This window comes from Octopus sinensis, linkage group LG1 (genome assembly GCF_006345805.1).
Source record: "Octopus sinensis linkage group LG1, ASM634580v1, whole genome shotgun sequence".
Taxonomy (NCBI): Eukaryota; Metazoa; Mollusca; class Cephalopoda; order Octopoda; family Octopodidae; genus Octopus; species Octopus sinensis.
Window position 1 is genome coordinate 126,080,446 of NC_042997.1, and position 19,640 is coordinate 126,100,085.

A 19,640-nucleotide genomic window follows, 5' to 3' on the forward strand; every position below is an offset into this window, starting at 1 on the left:
TGGAACACTCTACCTACATTACAAGATAAAGGTATAGTTATGTGGTTAAGAACTTCGCTATGCAAGCTCAAGTTTCTGAATTTGATCCCACTGGGATGAGGTGGTGAAGCATGACCTTCAAACATTTGGCCTCACCGAGGCAATGACGAGTGACCGGGACCTCTGGAAATATGCTGTGCTTGAGAAGACTCAGCAAGCGCAAGTGAGACCATAACTTTGTAGCCTATGCCAGGGGTGTAACCAGTCCACTTTTGCATGCCTTTCCTTCATTGGACACTTAACTCTGAGTGCGAAGACCTGTTGAGGCAAGTGAAATCGAAATCAAATTTGATGACTGGCATCTGTTGCTAGTGGAGCGCTAAGAGTACCGTATGAGTGAGATTGTTGCCAGAGCAACAAGCAATGACACGTTAAAAACACCATTCGAGCGTGATTGTTACCTGCATTGCCTTACTAGTATTTGTGCTGGTGGCACATGAAAAAACATTCGAGGAGGTCGTTGCTAGTGCCGCTGGACTGGCTCCTGTGTAGGTGGCACATAAAAAGCACCATTTGAGCGTGGCCATTGCCAGTACTGCCTGACTGGCCCTTGTGCTGGTGGCAGGTAAAAGCACCCACTACACTCTCGGAGTGGTTGGCATTAGGAAGAGCATCCAGTCGTAGAAACTCTGCCAGATCAGATTGGAGTCTGGTGCAGCCATCTGGTTCGCCAGAGCTCAGTCAAATCGTCCAACCCATGCTAGCATGGAAAGCGGATGTTAAACGATGATGATGATGATGATGTATCTCACCTCTGGGCATGTGGGTTTTTTAAAATGGGTCTAAAGCTTGCAAGGGAAATTAAAGAGAAAGACTAGAAAGGACAAGTTTTTAACAAATGTTGTATTAATTTAATGTGTAAAAAGAAAGTAATGAACTTTGACATTTCAGATACTTGTTCTTCTTCATCATCATCATCATCATCTAATACACACACACATATGGTTGAGGATGAATGCATGTACAGTGGCATTATTGTATCTGATTTAAGAGCAATACTGAATGGAGCATTGTTAAAAGATGGAGCATTTTCTGGCCTTCAAGGGAAGGGTCAGTCAGAAAAATCAAGGCAAGATATATGTATAGGTGCAGGAGTGGCTGTGTGATAGGTAGCTCGCTTACCAACCACATGGTTCTGGGTTCAGTCCCACTGCATGGCACCTTGGGCAAGTGTCTTCTACTATAGCCTCGGGCCAACCAAAGCATTGTGAGTGGATTTGGTAGACGGAAACTGAAAGAAGCTCATCGTATACATGTATATGTATATATATATATATATATATAGGTTATAAAATGAGATAGGGGTCGAAAATTCAACCCACCATGGGATAATATATATCCAATATACTGCCAGATAGGTACCCAACAAGACTAATACATAGATGTTAAAAATTGTCAAACAATCAGTTCATCTATTGTATTATATGGGTAAAGGTAATAATATTACCGTAAATTAATACTACAAAATTAGAGAATGGAGAAACATACTTAAATCAATAAAACATCAACTATCCGATGATACCCAAACAATACTTTAATACACCATTACATATGAGTAAAGGCATTATATAAAATATACAGTAATAGTAAAAAGACAAAGAGATATAAGTAAAAAATTTCAAATATAATATGTAATTAAATCAAAACTGACAGCTGTTTCGGCAGTGAGGGCAGTCATACCTCATTTAACCTATAAGCCATAAAGGCAGGTATAAATGAGGCATTAACAAGGATGCCCCACGGCCTCTTCAGAGAATTAAATTAAATTTGTTATAATTGTGAAAAATATTCTATAACCATATACATATAAATATAAAAATATAAAAACTTATACATCATAATGCTACACTTATATAATATAATACTCATTGGTACAATAAAGGAAGGTAAACAGAACAAAATAAAACAAAATATATATCAGTGTATATATTAATATTAATAAGCACCGATATTATACATATTTGGCTAATAGTTTTTTAAAAAAAACTAACACATAGGGAGATGAAAAATAATAATTAAAACCATGGTTCAGTTCATAAAATTCTAAAGCTATAAAAGTTAATAAAAATTACTATTAATATTAATAATAATAATAATAGATACAGTTATGTTTGCACCAAGTCCATCCTTTCAAGATCGAAATAACTATGAGTTTAGAAATGCTGACCACTAGGTAATGATAATTTAGATTAATTCGATTGGCTATTGGTTTGAAATTTAAATCACAAAAGAAAATTATACGGTTGGTTAGTCAAGGAACGCCAATATTCACACGCGCATCTACAGATCAATCGCACATACACACATAGTTATATGTATACACATACACTTATACACATACATAATCACAAGCAACAACTAGCACATGTGCAAACATAACTGTATCTATTATTATTATTATTAATATTAATAGTAATTTTTATTAACTTTTATAGCTTTAGAATTTTATGAACTGAACCATGGTTTTAATTATTATTTTTCATCTCCCTATGTGTTAGTTTTTTAAAAAAAACTATTAGCCAAATATGTATAATATCGGTGCTTATTAATATTAATATATACACTGATATATATTTTGTTTTATTTTGTTCTGTTTACCTTCCTTTATTGTACCAATGAGTATTATATTATATAAGTGTAGCATTATGATGTATAAGTTTTTATATTTTACATTTTTATATTTTTATATTTATATGTATATGGTTATAGAATATTTTTCACAATTATAACAAATTTAATTTATTTCTCTGAAGAGGCCGTGGGGCATCCTTGTTAATGCCTCATTTATACCTGCCTTTATGGCTTATAGGTTAAATGAGGTATGATTGCCCTCACTGCCGAAACAGCTGTCAGTTTTGATTTAATTACATATTATATTTGAAATTTTTTACTTATATCTCTTTGTCTTTTTACTATTACTGTATATTTTATATAATGCCTTTACTCATATGTAATGGTGTATTAAAGTATTGTTTGGGTATCATCGGATAGTTGATGTTTTATTGATTTAAGTATGTTTCTCCATTCTCTAATTTTGTAGTATATATATATATATATATATATATATATATATATATACATACACATATTTATATATATATATATATATATATATATATATATTAGAAGAAATGAGGTAGTCAGAAGATCGGATGGTTTATATTTACAGATATTTATTTGTATATTACATTTTTTATATATATATCATATCACTTAGATCATAGCGCTTTCTCCCATTCTAGTGGGGGTTTTCAAATATATATATATATATATATTATATATATATATGTATATATATATATATATATATGTGTGTGTGTGTGTGTGTGTGTGTGTGTGTGTGTTTGGCCACCCCACCCCCAACATCGCTTGACAACCGATGCTGGTGTGTTTACGTCCCCGTAACTTAGCGGTTCGGCAAAAAAGACCGATAGAATAAGTACTAGGCTTACAAAGAATAAGTCCTGGAGTCGATTTGCTCGACTAAAGGCGGTGCTCCAGCATGGCCGCAGTAAAAATGACTGAAACAAGTAAAAGAGTATAAATTTAATTACAGAAGAATCCACTACAGCTGATAGGATTTAATATCTGAAGTTCATGAAGATGGCAAGCTGTCAGAATCGTTAATACACTCGGCAAAATGTTTCCCTCTTTACGTTGAGAGTTCAAATTCTGCTGAGGTCGACTTTGCTTTTCAACCTAACAATGTCAATAAAATAATTACTAGTTGAGCACTGCATCGATATAATCAATTTATCCTCTCCTCGAACTTGCTGGCCTTGAGCCGGATTAAAAAATATTATTTTATCTCACTTATAAATAAGTAAAGTCCGAGGTTCAAGGAAGCTGGTGAATGCCTGTTTCAACAACAAAAATTCTTGGATTAATAATTTTATTTTCTCTTAGGCGTAGACTTTTGCGAACTCCCCTTATAATTATGAGACAAATTTTATCATAATACGAGCCCAAGCCAGAGTAAATGTTTTCTCAGTTTTGAAGTTAGTGGGATTGTCCAAGGAGAATGGGAAGAGGCCCAATGGATTTACCCTCGGCTTTTGGGTTAGAAGTATGTGATGCCCTTGTTAATGACGCCTTTTCTCTATCACAAAACCTAAATGTCGGGGAAGAGATGGGATTGGTTACGTTAGTGTAGTAACTGAATAAGATGCTGAAATATTGTAATTTGTAGGTGAATTATATATTTTAACCTGCAGCATTCGAGACGTTTAGAGAAGCCTAGCCGCTAACGACGCCGGAGTTCCGTCTTACTGAAGTATGAAGTGTTTGTCATTAGAATGAGTCGCTTTTCCGACACCTCATCCTAGTGATAACTGGCGGCAAGACCGCGATTTATATGGGGATGTCTTAAAACTTAATTTAGAGAAAAATTCCAGTATTCTCTATATAAAATGTGTAACCGAGGGAGTGTGTGTACATTATCGATACTTTTATATTGTTATTATATTCTTAATGAATAAACATTACCGATCATGTACTGACATTATTTAATTATTGTAATCTAAATAAAGTTCATGATATCATTTGTTTTACCTTAAACAAACTAAAGATTAACTCGATTCATTCCACCAGTTATACTTCAATTATTATTATTATTATTATTTATATTCCCTAACACGACAATTTTGACAGATATCTATTTGCTGCGGATCTATATTTTCTTCTGTTGTCAAAATCAAATTTCAGTCGGTAAAAGAAAATAGTTTTATTTGGAATAATTCCTTCATTAACTCTTTGTTTTAACTATTTAAATGTGTTATGTACAACTCTGCGTATTAAAACACAATCGCAGTTTTTAAGATTATGCTGTATATGTTTAAAAGACGAGAATTTAAGTCCGCAGTAAATTGCGCGGGTAATTTGTTCTGTGGATCCATCTGTGTGCGGAAGCATTTAAATAAAGGAGTCTTTTATATCTGTACTTAAGACAGGATGGAAACTCTATCAGAAGAACTGAAATCTAAATTTCAGCTGGAAGATGACGAAAATGATGTTTTGGATAAACGTAAGTGAAAATTGCTGTATCACAGTTATTGTTTTATTGACTAGTTGCGTGTTATACAAGCTAATAATTATACACTAATAAGTACTATTAATCTATATTTCTCTATAATATCTATCCCCGTGCTTATACAAAACAAATCAGTATTACTTGCGTAAAATAAGTGCAAGTCTTTTACGAAATTTGGGTCGACGAGTCGGTTTTGATCTTCGATTGAAACTGATTCACCGACAGAATTGTAACTGGAAAAATATTGACAACTTCCATTTCCATATATAACTGTAGATTTGTGATAATCTCGCTTACAGAAATCTGTGTAGTGATAAAAATCTCTCGATTTCGATTCCTAATGACTTACCGACCATGAAATTCTAGAATATCGCCGTTGTAGCTATTTTACATTCTCTATTAAACATGTAACATCCCAAATCTCAACAGTAAAAGATCATCTGGATATGCAAGTGGCGCAGTTTATTGCTGCAGCACAGTTCAAATACACTTTCTCTCTTACACATTTCCCAACTTCACTCCCAAAACCAACCTCACGGACACAGTAGTAACACCCCCAGAACACGACTGCAACACTCCTTTCGTTCAGATCAGACACATCAGCAACGCACTAGAACAGTAACACAAGACAATCTCCCCACCTCATTCAATTCAAACATATCTACAACACCACAAAGCACTACCGCAATGTCATCTTAAAAGCATAACCTTCAGACCTCTGGTCTGAATGTGAAGGATAATATTTTTGAGCCTATGCAAAATTCATAATAGGCCCAAAGTTAGATGTAAAATCATTGTCCTCCCACTCTTCCATGTTTGCAGGGTTGACTGGATCTTCTCTTGTGCTGCATTTCGCTGTTGCAATTCTTTGCCATCTCCTCTGAGGAATTCAGCCTCTTGAAATCATCTTTTATCACTTCTTCACTTGTCATTCTTGTTGGTCCCATTTCAGCTGGATAAAGGCCCAAGCTAGCTTTGGAATGTAGATGACTCCTGTTTGAAATCATTTGTTAAGTATTAAAAACATGATTTCTGTATGGGTTGGGATATATTCATGTGGTATACATGTACATACAAGAGACAGTTCAAAACACATTGGTTGGTGGAAGAATGGAAACAACATAAGGTTGAAACACTCTAGTCTGGCTGAAGATATGACAATCTCTGTATTGTTGGTGCTTTTATTAAAATGTACTCAGTATGTTTCGTAAAGGGGTTGGTATTAGGAAGGGCATTCAGCCATAGAAACCATTCCAAAAATAGAACATACAAATGAGATGTGGTTCTTACTTGGGTAAGAGTATCTCTGAATAAGAATAAGAACTGGCTCGAACTGTTATGCTCTGTCCAATCCATTCTAGTGTGGAAAAGCACATATAAAGGATGATGTAAGGTTTTACCAAAGGTCCATGCCCTTGTTTTTAACAGGGGGAAGTCGGTACTTTCCATCTGGTCTGCTCTCAAAGCAGAATCTGTAACAGATTTAGAAAAGAAATTCCAGGTGTGGAAGCAAAACCTAGAATCAAAGAGCATTAAGGTTAACTTAGCAAAGACGAAGGTTCTGACTGGCCCTCGTGCCGGTGGCACATAAAAGTACACACTACACTCTCAGAGTGGTTGGCATTAGGAAGGGCATCGAGCTGTCGAAACTTTGCCAGATCAGATTGGAATCTGGTGCAGTCTTCTGGCTCACCAGCCCTCAGTCAAACTGTCCAACCCATGCCAGCATGGAAAGCAGACGTTAAACGACGATGAATTGAAGTTGAGGTTCAACTTCAATTCCCACCATCCATACAGCGTAAAGAGAGGGATTGCTCAGTGTCTAAAACATTGTGCAAAGAATATAAGTAGCGATCGTGATACACACCATGAGGAAATGATCTGTTAAGCAACAACTACCCCAAAAGTATACTATCCTCTCCAATTATGAAAAAGAGAGAAGATGAGACAAAAAAACTGTCCACATTCTGTCTACCCTATGTGAAAGGCCTTTCCAAAAAGATACTAAAGATACGCGGCCCATATGACATCAGGACAGTATTCAAGAGTAATACAACACTTCGGAAATATCTCCTTTGAGTAAAACCACCAATAGAAGAGAATATGACCAAAGATTGTGTGTACTCCATCCCACGCAGCTGTGGTAGGTTATACAAATTCAGATTAAAGCCTGGTCATACTATCTTTTTCATCATCATTATCCAGTGTTTTAAATCTGAGTTTTGTCTCTGTTAACAGGGGTGGCCAGATCTACCTCAGTAGGTGCAGCCCACCCCAGCCTTTGGGCTGGCTGGTGCCCATTCTCCTTTGCTGTCATGAGGCTTTTTTGGAGCTGGATTTTCTACGGAGAGCATGCCCTTGCTTACCCCCAATCTCAGTTTCTAGATATGGATGGTCCCGAGACCAAGACGTCTACCACAATTTTTAAAAATGTGGTGGGAAACTAGCTCAGGAAGGCAGGGATGCTACTGCTTGAGGCTCCTTTTGGAGCCCCTCTACCATTCTTGTATAAGAAAATTTGTTTTGCATCGATTCTGTGTACACTAACAGATTTCCACAAGTATATCCAGTAAAAGGAATATTCCTACTGTATGATAGCACATGGTAGCCGATAACCATTGAAGGGCTTTGAAATGCATGTTAAAAATATATGCCAGAATGAAAGAATGATATTAAATTATTAAGATGACGATAATGATTAACCATTGCATGAGCTCATCTAATTCTATGAGTTATGTTTTTATTTTCAGTTTATGAACTTCTTCACAGCTACAAACTGGAAGTCAGTGACTTGCATGATCACTGGATTGCTTTCCTCATGACTAAAAAAATGGATTTGGTTACAAAACCTTCACTGAAGTTGGCTTCAATAATGCAGAGAGACGTAAGTGACCCTTTGGCATTGTTTAAAGAAAATAATGTTTTTATTTTTAAATTCTATCTCTTATCATATCTAATAATACTAGGTATTATTATATCTAATAGTTCTCTGTATTATTATGCCTGATAATTAAATTTCTTATCAATTCTATTTTTTATCATATCTTTATTCTCTCTCTCTCTCTCTCTACACACACACACACATACAACAAGTTTCTTTCAGTTTCCATCTACCAAATCCTCTCACAAGGCTATAGTAGAAGACACTTGCCCAAGGTGCCATGCAAGGGGACTGCACCCAGAACCATGTGGTCACGAAGCAAGCTTCTTACCACACATCCACACCTACATATATCTATCTATCTATATTAATAAAATAAAATAAAAAAACATATATATATATATATATATAATTCCAAGAAAGTTAGAGGTTGTGAATCCAACCAACTAAGGGATAATATCTATTCAATATACTGCTGGTAGAATACCCAATTATTAATACAAAAGTGTTTTTTCATTGCATGGCAATTACACTACTGAATGTAATAAATGGATGAGGGTAAAAAGTTGTTTTACCCTTAATTTATAGAGCAATAAGAAAATGGAGTGTTAGTTACTATATAACCACTTACCTAATTGGCAGAAATGTTCTTTGGTGGAATATTTTGTGAACACTGACTGGCTCCCAGCTGGTGGCGTGTAAAAAGCACCCACTACACTCTTGGAGTGGTTGGTGTTAGGAAGGGCATCCATCTGTAGAAACCTTGCCAGATTAGACTGGGGCCTGGTGCAGCCTACTGGCTTGCCAGTCCTCAGTCAAACCGTCCAACCCATGCCAGCATAGAATGCAGATGTTAAACGATGATGATGATATTTTCTGGCATTGAGCTAATCAAATTTTTCAAACCCCAAACAATTTGGTCAACTTATACACAAAGGCAATTTTGGAGGACCAAAAGCTCCATCTGAAATGCATTAAGATTTGGAAAGATAATGATGATGTTTGAGTGTTTATACTATATACTTTAAGCACAGGTGTGGCTGTGTGGTAAGAAGTTTGTTTCCAAACCTCTTGGTTCCAGGTTCAGTCCCACTGCGTGACACCTTGGGCAAATGTCTTCTACTATAGCCTTGGGCCGGCCAAAGCCTTGTGAGTGGATTTGGTAGATGGAAACTGAAAGCAGCCTGTCGTATGTATATATATATATATATATATATATATATATAATGTGTGTGTGATTGTATTTGTCCCCCACCATCGCTTGACAACTGATGTTGGTGTATTTACGTCTCTGTAACTTAGAAGTTCAGCAAAAGAGACCAATAGAATAAGTACTAGGCTTATGAAGAATAAGTCCTGGGGTCAATTTGTTCAACTAAAGGCGGTGCTCCAGTATGGCAGCAATCAAATGACTGAAACAAGTAAAAGAATACTACCAACTTGTATGCCAGAAAATACAGAAAATGTCCATGTATGTCCACTTGTCATCGTATACTGCTGATTGATAGCTATTCACTGCTATTTATTTTGCTCTATCTTGCTTTCCTTTCAGAACGTCTGTCCTTACGTTCTGAGCTGAAATTCCGCTGAGGTCAGCTTTGCCTTTCATTCTTTTGGTGTCGAGAAATTAAGTACCAGTTTCGGATTGGGGTCAATGTAAATGACTGACGCCCTCCCCCAAAATTTCAGGTCTTGTGCCTAGAGTTAAAATAATAATAATAATAATAATAAATTACTTTAGATATTCTATCATTGCTAAGTAATTAGTAACTTTTGGTTGTTAAACTTCTCCAGCAGTTCTAAGAATTGATAATCACAGCTTTAAATTGAAACTAAACTGTTATTCTTATATCTACAGGTTCTTTCTAAGAAAGCTATTGCTGCCAACAACAACAACAACAGCAGCATAACTGAAACAGAATCAATAGAAGATCCGTCAGGATTGTATCCTTTATCGATGTCACGGTCCCTTTGATCTATACTTCTGATGCCAGTGTTAGGTGGAGCAATGTCTCAATATGGAGGGCTGTGGTACACCAGTACCATAGTTGTATGAGTGTTATATTGGTGAAAAATTAGTGTGGGGCAGTGAGCTGGCAGAAACGTTAGCACGCCAGGTGAAGTGCTTAGCGGTATTTCAGTTATGCACTGGGATTGATATAATCGACTTAATGGCCTCGGGCCGTCTGCCAGCCTCGTCTGGCACCTGTGTCGGTGGCACATAAAAAACACCATCCGAGCGTGGCCGTCTGCCAGCCTCGTCTGGCACCTGTGTCGGTGGCACATAAAAACACCATCCGAGCGTGGCCGTCTGCCAGCCTCGTCTGGCACCTGTGTCGGTGGCACATAAAATCACCCACTACACTCTCGGAGTGGTTGGCGTTAGGAAGGGCATCCAGCTGTAGAAACACTGCCAGATCTGACTGGCCTGGTGTAGCCTTCGGGCTTGCCAGACCCCAGTTGAATCGTCCAACCCATGCTAGCATGGAAAGCGGACGTTAAACGAACGATGATGAATGCGTTTGTCTGTCCTTGTTTGTCCTCTCTGTGTTTAGCCCCTTGTGGATAGTAAAGAAATAGTTAAGTACGACTGTTACTTAGTCTATAGTTATAATTGTTGTGATGTCCGGACAGTGGCTGTTGTCTCCCTTGTAAGACACTGCCATTTCTGATGACCAACAAACTCAGCCTTGCACACTGTACTTCTATTGTTTATACTATATCAAAAAATATGTTCCCATTACCTGAATGTATACTACATAATGTTTCCACTACCATACTGCAAACTACACGACCACCACCAACATATGTTCTCACTATGCACTATATATGTCCCCCATTACTTCATTCCACCACAACACTATGTCCCCATTAACCACCACACATTGTCCTCACTACACATCACATAATATATCCTCATTAGCACACCCCCATACACCTTACAATATATCTTCACTACCGCCACACTACATCCCATACAATATATTCCCTCTATAACATTTTTTTCTTATTTTATTCACTCAAAAACTCATTTCCAAAGTTTGTATCATTAAAACTCTAAAAACATTAAGAGATGTGAAATAATGTTGTTTTTTTTATACTGCGGGTACTTGAAGTAGATAAAGCTGTAAATAATAGAATGTAAATATTGTGTTAAAAAGCCTCTTTGAGTAGAAAAAGTCGAATGCTGCCTCTTAGACTGCAACCCACATCTTCTGTAGAAAAATTTAAAGGATTGCTTTGGTATAATGGTAGAACATCTGTCATGTCTACAGAAGATGTGTGTACAAGTCCTACAGGTAGCCTTCAATGTTTTCTATCCAAATGGTTTTTTATTAACCCAATAATGTAATTATCTATAGCTTTATCTACTATGAGTTCTACCTTTAAAAAAGAAAAAAAAACGAATTGTTTCCAAAGTATTTTTGTACCATGAAATATTGGAATGTTTCCTCTACATATTACTGTTGATTATTTTCCTTGACCAGTGTCCAGTGAAGATATGATGTCCATGTACAATGTAAAAACACCAAGTTCAGTAAGTAAAAGATTGAATTGTTTGTTTGTTTAATGAGATAAAAGTTGTTTCTGATGGATTACTCTGGTGAATTTTTTAAAGTTGACCAAGTTTAGACCTAGAAAATGTTTGGAAGATGGATCATGGGAAAAGCATCCCTGGAGTAGAGAGGGCATGTCATTGACAAGCTTGCAAATGGTGATGAAAGGACTTTGACAAACCTGATCGATTGATTTGTTACGAAGAAAGTGATGGAAATCTCTTTGGATTTTTGATTAACCAAATTTTTATTCTTTCCATAAATAAAAGGAAAATACTGTCATTACTATATATTAATAGTTATCACCAAGCTAACATGGCAGTCCAGATAAATAGGATGAATACTGCCGTTGATTAGCTCCAAGAGGCCATTGCCTCTAGCTAGCTATGTGACACACAAACCTGTGTCCATTATAACCTTCGAACAGGGGAGGTCAGCAGCTTCTCCTTGTTGGTCTGGCATCCTCAGACTAGTTTCGAGAACATCGAGAGAGTTTGAATGTTATTGTTCTTGGTGTAATTGTGGTAGCAGCCAAAAAGTTAGCTGTTGGTCATTACATTGCTGTTGCTGATTGTTCATTGTGGTTCTTGTCAGCAATTGTCTACTTCTATTTGCCATCTGCCTACTGTTTCTCAGTGCTCTCTGTCAAGTAGCTAAGATGTGCTGAATATATACTGATGGATAGACTCTGAGAGAAAGGCACGAAAATGTTGGTATTATTGCTGGAGTCAGTTCCGGGTGAAATTATGATTGGTTAGAATTTTCTATTCCGTGAGTAATATTCAGGCAAATCATGACACCAGGTGTAGTAATCTGACTGCTAAATATTCCTGCTACAGATTAAACAAGTGATCAATCTAAAGATCGATTAGTTAATTGGTTAAATAGTTAACCAATTATGTCTGCCAAGCAGTGGGAGTTAGGAAATCTCTGCTGTTCATAATTCTTCATCATCATTTAACGTCCGCTTTCCATGCTTGCATGGGTTAGACGATTTGACTGAGGACTGGCGAACCAGATGGCTGTACCAGGCTCCAGTCTGATCTGGCAGAGTTTCTACAGCTGGATGCTCTTCCTAACACCAGCCACTCCGAGAGTGTAGTGGGTGCTTTTATGTGCCACCGGTATGAGGGCTAGTCTGGCGGTACTGGCAACGGCCATGCTCAGATGGTGTTTTTTATGTGACACCTATACAGGAGTCAGTCCAGCAGCATTGGCAACAACCTCGCTCAAATGTTTTTTCCACGTGCCACCAGCACAAGGGCCAGTAAGACAATGCTAGTAATTTAGAATAAATCTGGTTTGACATGTTTTTAACCTTTCTAATGTAGGTGGATGATATTTAGTTAATCTAGAAACTTCTCAAAAGTTAAAATGTTTGAAACTTTCTTCTATGTAGATGTCTAAAAGTAAAAAACGACCAAGATCTCCAGATATTCCCAAGAAGTCATTAAATACCAGTTTTAATGCACTACTACCAGAACTTTATTCCCCAAAGAGGTAATGACATTTTTATTTAATCATTCAGTAACTGTAGGGTTTAGGTATTAGACAAGTGATCACATAGTTTGAATGTGGTCAAGAGTTTACCATAGGTCATTATGTCTCATCATCATCATCATTTTAACATCCACTTTTGCATGCTTGCAAAACCTGAAGTTTATTGAAGACTAGCAGTATCGCCTGGCGTTGCTCAGGTTTGTTTCGACCCTTTAGAATTGGAATTTTTGAAATGTAAAAATTTTGCATTATGTGGCTTGTAATTCTCTTTAAGTGAACATATTTCTGGTTGAAATACACTGAAAAATGGCGACACAGCAGTAAAAAAATTGTAAAAAATAGGGATTTTCATAGAAAAAAAGCACCTTTTTGATGTAAATAACTTTTGGTGTTAACATGGTCTGATTTGAATTTTTTCTTTTACGGAAGGAAGAGCAAGCTTTCTTCTATCATACTCTCAATTTTGGTCAACTTGTGTCACAGGGTCTTGGAGGAGATAGTGTTAGTTGAAGGCTACCAAACCTGCTATACACAGACAACTTCAGCTTTATATATAGAGAGATTTTCTATGGCTGGATGCCATTCTTGTCACCAACCCTCACCTCTTTCCAAGCAAAGTAATACTTCCCCATGGCCAGTTTTAGCGAAATTAATAGAAATGATTGACATTCATTTGCAACAATCATGTGATGTCAAGACAAAGAGACACATATGTATACTTTCTTACACACACACACAGAGCAACAAGCTGGCCTCCGTACCGATGGAACATTAAAAACACCATTCAAGCGGGATCGTTACCTGTGTCGACTTACTAGCACTTGTGCTGGTGGCACGTGAAAAAAACATTCGAGCGAGGTCGTTGCCAGTGCCGCTGGACTGGCTTCTGTGCAGGTGGCAGATAAAAAGCACCATTTGAGCGTGGCCGTTGCCGGTACCACCTGACTGGCCCTCGTACGAGTGGCACGTAAAAGCACCCACTACACTCTCGGAGTGGTTGGCGTTAGGAAGGGCATCCAGCTGTAGAAAATCTGCTAGATTAGATTGGAGTCTGGTGCAGCCATCTGGTTTGCCAGACCTCAGTCAAATCGTTCAACCCATGCAAGCATGGAAAGTAGACGTTAAACGATGATGATAACACACATACAGTGAGCTTCTTTCAGTTTCTGCCTACTAAATCTACTCACAAGGGCTTGGTTGATCTGGGATTATAGTAGAAGATGCCTGCCAAAGATGCTATGCTGTGAGATTGAACCTGAAATCATGTAGATGGTAAGCAAACTTCTTAGCCACACAGCCATGTCTGTACCTTATCTTTATCACTCTCTATATAAACGGCAGTTTGTCTGTGCGTGTTTCTGTGTGTCTGTTTGCTTGTACCCTCACCCTGACCACGGCTTTCAACCGATTCTGATGAAACTTGACACACACATAGCCCAATGTCATAATTCAAAACTAACGCAGCGAAAATTTTGAAAAGTTCACCCAGTTCTGAAAAATATCGCTAAATTCGACATGGGGTCGAGAATCAGAAACACAAACCACAAACTGTCTAGGGGAAGCAACTCCACCTTTTTTAACTCTCAAAAAAAAATTTACCATCATTTTTTTCCATTTTTTTGCTATTTTTTGGCTATAACTCTCTACAAATGCTTTATAGTTATTTCCCTTACAAACCTGAGCAACGCCGGGCGATACTGCTAGTTATATATAAAATCAAATAAGTTTGTGTACTGTGAGGAGAGGTGAGTTCTAATAGTGCAGACAAATTGTTGTTGGTTAACCCCAGGACACTCCTGATTCAAAAGACTCACAAGGGGGTGCTGCAAAGTTCCTGGCTTGAAGGATATTATGAAAGGCCTGGTTGGAGGCCTAACCTCCCAAGTTCTTTAGGAGTGGCTGTGTGGTAAGTAGCTTGCTTACCAACCACATGGTTCCAGGTTCAGTCCCACTGCATGGCACCTTGGGCAAGTGTCTTCTACTTTAGCCTCAGGCTGACCAAAGCCTTGTGAGTGGATTTGGTAGACGGAAACTGAAAGAAACGCGTCGTACACATATATATATATATATGTACGTGTATGTATATGTTTGTGTGTCTGTGTTTGTCCCACCAACATCGGTTGACAACCGATGCTGGTGTGTTTATGTCCCCATAAATTAGCGGTTTGGCAAAAGACAACGATAGAATAAGTACTAGGCTTACAAAAGAATAAGTCCTGGTGTCAATTCACTCGACTAAATGTGGTGCTCCAGCATGGCCGCAGTCAAATGACTGAAACAAGTAAATAAAAAAGAATATAACTAACTGTCTCATCTTTTACGTAGATATTTTATATTTAGGATTGCACTATAAGATGTATCCTTTTTAAAAAATAGTGTGTGATTTGGAGGAAATTTAACTGTTATTTTTAACAAATTGTGTGACCAATCAGGGGTTTATTTGTTGGCTCTAGAAATGTATCAGACACCTTTAACCCTTTTGTTACCAACCCGGCTAAAACTGGCTCTGGCTCTGAGTACAAATGTCTTGTTTTCATAAGTTTTGAATTAAAATCTTCCACCAAACCTTAGTCACAATTTATGTTCCTAACACTAGCTGAATGATAACTAAGTTATTTTACTAAATTCTTTGTTACATTTAAAGTAATTGAAAGAAACACGGAGCATCTCAAAATAAATACAGTAACGAAAGGGTTAAATGAAATTAGAGACCTTAATTAATGTTAACTACTTAAATGTCTTGCAGTGCTACTCCTCCACGTATTTTCAAAGATCGCACAAATTCTGGTGAATGTGTTCTCAGTTTTGGAAATGTAACCTCTGCTCCTTGGTCAGACACCAGCCTCAAATGTTCCTTTGATCTTTTCGATACCTCTTCAGTTCTTACAAATTCTGTCAAATATATGTTTGAGAAGAAACACGACCAAGCTGAATGTAAGTTTATAAATCTTGTTTTCTTTTATGACCAAACATCAACAAATGATTTCTTGAGTTCAGCTGATGGTGCTAAAGTCCTTTTATCCTCATCAATGATACGAGGGACGTTCAATAAGTAATGCCTCTGATCCACTTGCAGTTGTTTGATCTAGCTGAAATTTTGCATGTGCAATCATTTATATCTCTATAGAGTAAGTGGCAAATTACAGCTCTGAATTAATTGTGGTTTCTGATTTACAGGTGTTTGAACCGAGTCAAGTGTGAAATGGAGCCTGTTGAGTGTCGAGCAGTGATCCGGTTTTTGTATTTGAAAGGACGCACACCACGGGAGACTTTTGATGAAATGAAAGTAACTTATGGTAATGATGCCCCATCATATGACCTTGTAAAACGCTGGCATCGTGAATTCAAACATGGTCGGAACTCTGTGGAAACAGCTCCCAGATCTGGTCACCCCCTTCTGCCATTGATGAGGCATCCGTCCGTCAAGTTGAGGCTGCCATTTTGGAAGATCGACGCATAATTATTCGCCAAATAGCCCATGAGGTCAAGATTAGTACCGGGTCTGTGGAAACTATCATTCATGACCATTTGCATATGCAAAAGGTGTCTGCCAGATGGATTCCCAGGTTGCTCACACCTTTCCAGAAGCAAGAACGCGTCGAGTGCTCGAGGGTGAATTTGGAGATGTGCCAAGAAGATGAGTCAAAATTTTTCAAAAGACTGATTACACAGGATGAAACCTGGGTCCATCACGATGATCCAGAGACCAAAGCCCAGTCAATGCAGTGGAAGTACCGTGACTCACCCCCTCCAAAGAAGGCAAGGGTGCAGCCCTCCGCTGGCAAGGTTATGCTCACAGTCTTCTGGGACCAGGACGGAGTAGTGATGACAGATTTCCTGGCAAAGGGTACCACAATTGCAGGAGCCTATTATGCTTCACTTTTGAGGAAATTAAGAGAAGTTATCAAAATCAAAAGGCGGGGCAAGATCAGCAAAGGCATCCTCCTCCTGCAGGACAACGCTCCGGTCCACAACTCGCTTGTCGCCAGATCAGAAGCACAGGCGTATGGCTATGAACTCCTCCCCATCTCCCCTACTTTCCTGACCTTGCACCCTCTGATTTTCACCTCTTCCCAATCATGAAGTTGTTTTTGAAAGGAAAGCGTTTCCCAGATGATGCAGCCTTGATTTCTGAAGTCACGTTGAGGTTGGAGGACCAAGCTGGGTTCTTCTACAAAAACGGTCTCCAGAGCCGCATCAAACGATGGGAGAAATGCGTAACTCTGTGTGGTTCCTATGTAGAAAAAGACTAATAACTGTGCCAAGTTTCGTTGCTCTACTGCTATGGGAAGTGGGTCAGGGGCATTACTTATTGAATGACCCTCGTATTTTCTCATTCTTTCAGGTCTCTCTAGTTCTAGTTGTCTGCAAACCTCATGAAGACTCTGACATACCAGCTGATTGATTGATTGCTTGATTAATCAAGCACTTTACTAGTCAATTAGTTAATTGGCTAACTACTTGACTGATCATAATAATAATAATAATAATAATCCTTTCTATTATAGGCACAAGGCCTGAAATTTGCGGGGAGGGGGTAAGTAGATTACATCAGTCCCTGTGCGTAACTGGTACTTATTTAATCGACCATGAAAGGAAGAAAGGCAAAGCCGATCATGCCGGAATTTGAGCTCAGAACATAGCAGCAGACAAAAAAAAAACCGTTAAGCATTTCACCCAGCGTGCTAATGATTAATACATTAATAATAATAATAATAATAATAATAATAACAATCCTTTCTACTTGAAGCACAAGGCTTCAAATTTGGGGAAAAGGATTAGGTCGGTTATATCGACCCCAGTGCATAACTCGTACTTATTTAATTGACCCCGAAAGGATGAAAGGCAAAGTTGACCTCGGTGGAATTTGAACTTAGAACATAGCGACAGGTGAAATACTGCTAAGCATTTCGCCTGATGTGCTAATGATTTTGCCAGCTTGCTTCCTTAATAATAATAATATCAATTCTTTCTAATTTTGGCACGAGGCTAGCAATTTTGAGGGGAGAGGGTATGCATTTCTTATTGGCAAAAATAACTCTCTCAAAATAAAACATCTGTTTCAATACACATTTTTTTTACGTCAAGAATCTTGTAAAACTAATGCTAAATTGAGATGATGATAATGCACCATGGTTTTAGTTTTATTATTTGTTGTTCTTTTTTTTTTTCTAGACCTGAATGAACAGATTGATAAAGTGAGTTCTAAGCTTAAACAGAAACATGAATTGGAAAGATTTCATCACATTGCTCTTTCATCTCAAGTAAGGTCACATCTTTTCATCTTTTTCACTGTCTTTCTGCCTATTTGTCTGCCTCTTTCTCTCTCTTTCTCATTACTAAAAAAAGGTTTGTTCTCTCTGTACCATGAGGTACATAAGGCTGCAACACAATCTCTCCAACCACCTCTGTTTCCTGCCACTGTTTTAGTTTCATTCCAGCTTCTCCACCCTTATATCTGTAGTGATGCTACGGTGTAGGGTTCGGCGCGCATGCGCAGAATGGGACTACTTCCGGGTGGCCACCGGAAGTCTTCCCCATGCACATGTGCGGGAAAACGTCCCTCGAGCCCGCGAACCTCAAATCTCTCTCTTCGGCTAAGACAGCATTGTGATCGGTCACGAATTCTCGGCTCTGACCGCCACACGATCAGCAACCAACTTCAACGACCAACACGAAGCAGTATATCAGAGGCTGTCTTTCCCCCACCAGACAGCGTACTACACTGAAATCAATAAACCAAACTACTGTCTGTTCACCCTTTTAACCTGAGTTCGTCTGTTTGTTTTCTGGAAGAATTTTATATGTGACTAGAAAGGATCTTGACACCCTTCCAGTGCTTCGATAATAGATCCTTTCACGTTACAATTGGTGACCCCAAGCTGAAAAAAAAAAAAGAACAGGATAGAAGAAGACACAGCGAACAGGTTTTTTTAGCCGAAGAGAGAGATTTGAGGTTCGCGGGCTCGAGGGACGTTTTCCCGCACATGCGCATGGGGAAGACTTCCGGTGGCCACCCGGAAGTAGTCCCATTCTGCGCGCGGCGTCCGGAACAGGGAGATGTGGTCTGCAACAATTTGGTGAAAACCTTCGGCCGACTGCTATCAGAGCTGGACAGCGAGAAAATATACGTCCGTCGCCTTCAGTCGCTGCTGTCCCAAGTCCACTACAGTCGCCTTCCACCACCACCGTCGGCCATCTTTGACCAGTGTCGTTTTGCATTTGAACACTTTCTTATTTTACAGCGATAAGGTTCAGCACTGACACATTTAGATCAAAGGGATACCAGATAACCACTTATTGTTACTGTTACCACATTAGAGAATAAAGTAGTATATATATCTTTTACGTCTGCGTCTTGTTGTTTCTGACTGGTAGAATTCTGGATTATTAAAGCAACGAAACGGATAGTGATTGCTTTCTTGTACCCCGAAAGTACAAGAGCAGATACTCACACTAAGTTCTTTACAGTGGTGACCCCGACGTGATTCTGGTCTAAAACCAGAGATCACTTAACAACAAAGAAATCCAGTTTTTCTGCGAAGTCGGAACACGATTTAACTCTACGCAGTCATCATCTTTCGACGATTTGTTTCCGGCCACCACAAACAGTTGTAGAAGGAGCCTCTTTCTT

At 38.3% G+C, this 19,640-nt stretch overlaps 1 protein-coding gene across 2 annotated transcripts in view; it reads left to right on the forward strand.

The window, feature by feature from the left end:
- Positions 1 to 4,745: 4,745 nt before the first annotated feature.
- Positions 4,746 to 19,640, forward strand: part of LOC115211874 (DNA polymerase alpha subunit B-like) — a 48,663-nt gene continuing 33,768 nt past the window's right edge. The window contains exons 1-7 of one of the 2 annotated variants that reach the window (XM_036504385.1): positions 4,746 to 5,062; positions 7,819 to 7,952; positions 9,808 to 9,893; positions 11,445 to 11,487; positions 12,906 to 13,006; positions 15,753 to 15,940; positions 18,182 to 18,270. In XM_036504385.1, the coding sequence (XP_036360278.1) occupies positions 4,990 to 5,062; positions 7,819 to 7,952; positions 9,808 to 9,893; positions 11,445 to 11,487; positions 12,906 to 13,006; positions 15,753 to 15,940; positions 18,182 to 18,270 (714 nt within the window). In that variant the 5' untranslated portion in view covers positions 4,746 to 4,989. The remainder of the gene's footprint in view (positions 5,063 to 7,818; positions 7,953 to 9,807; positions 9,894 to 11,444; positions 11,488 to 12,905; positions 13,007 to 15,752; positions 15,941 to 18,181; positions 18,271 to 19,640) is intronic. The other variant, XM_029780615.2, reaches the window with a different exon arrangement.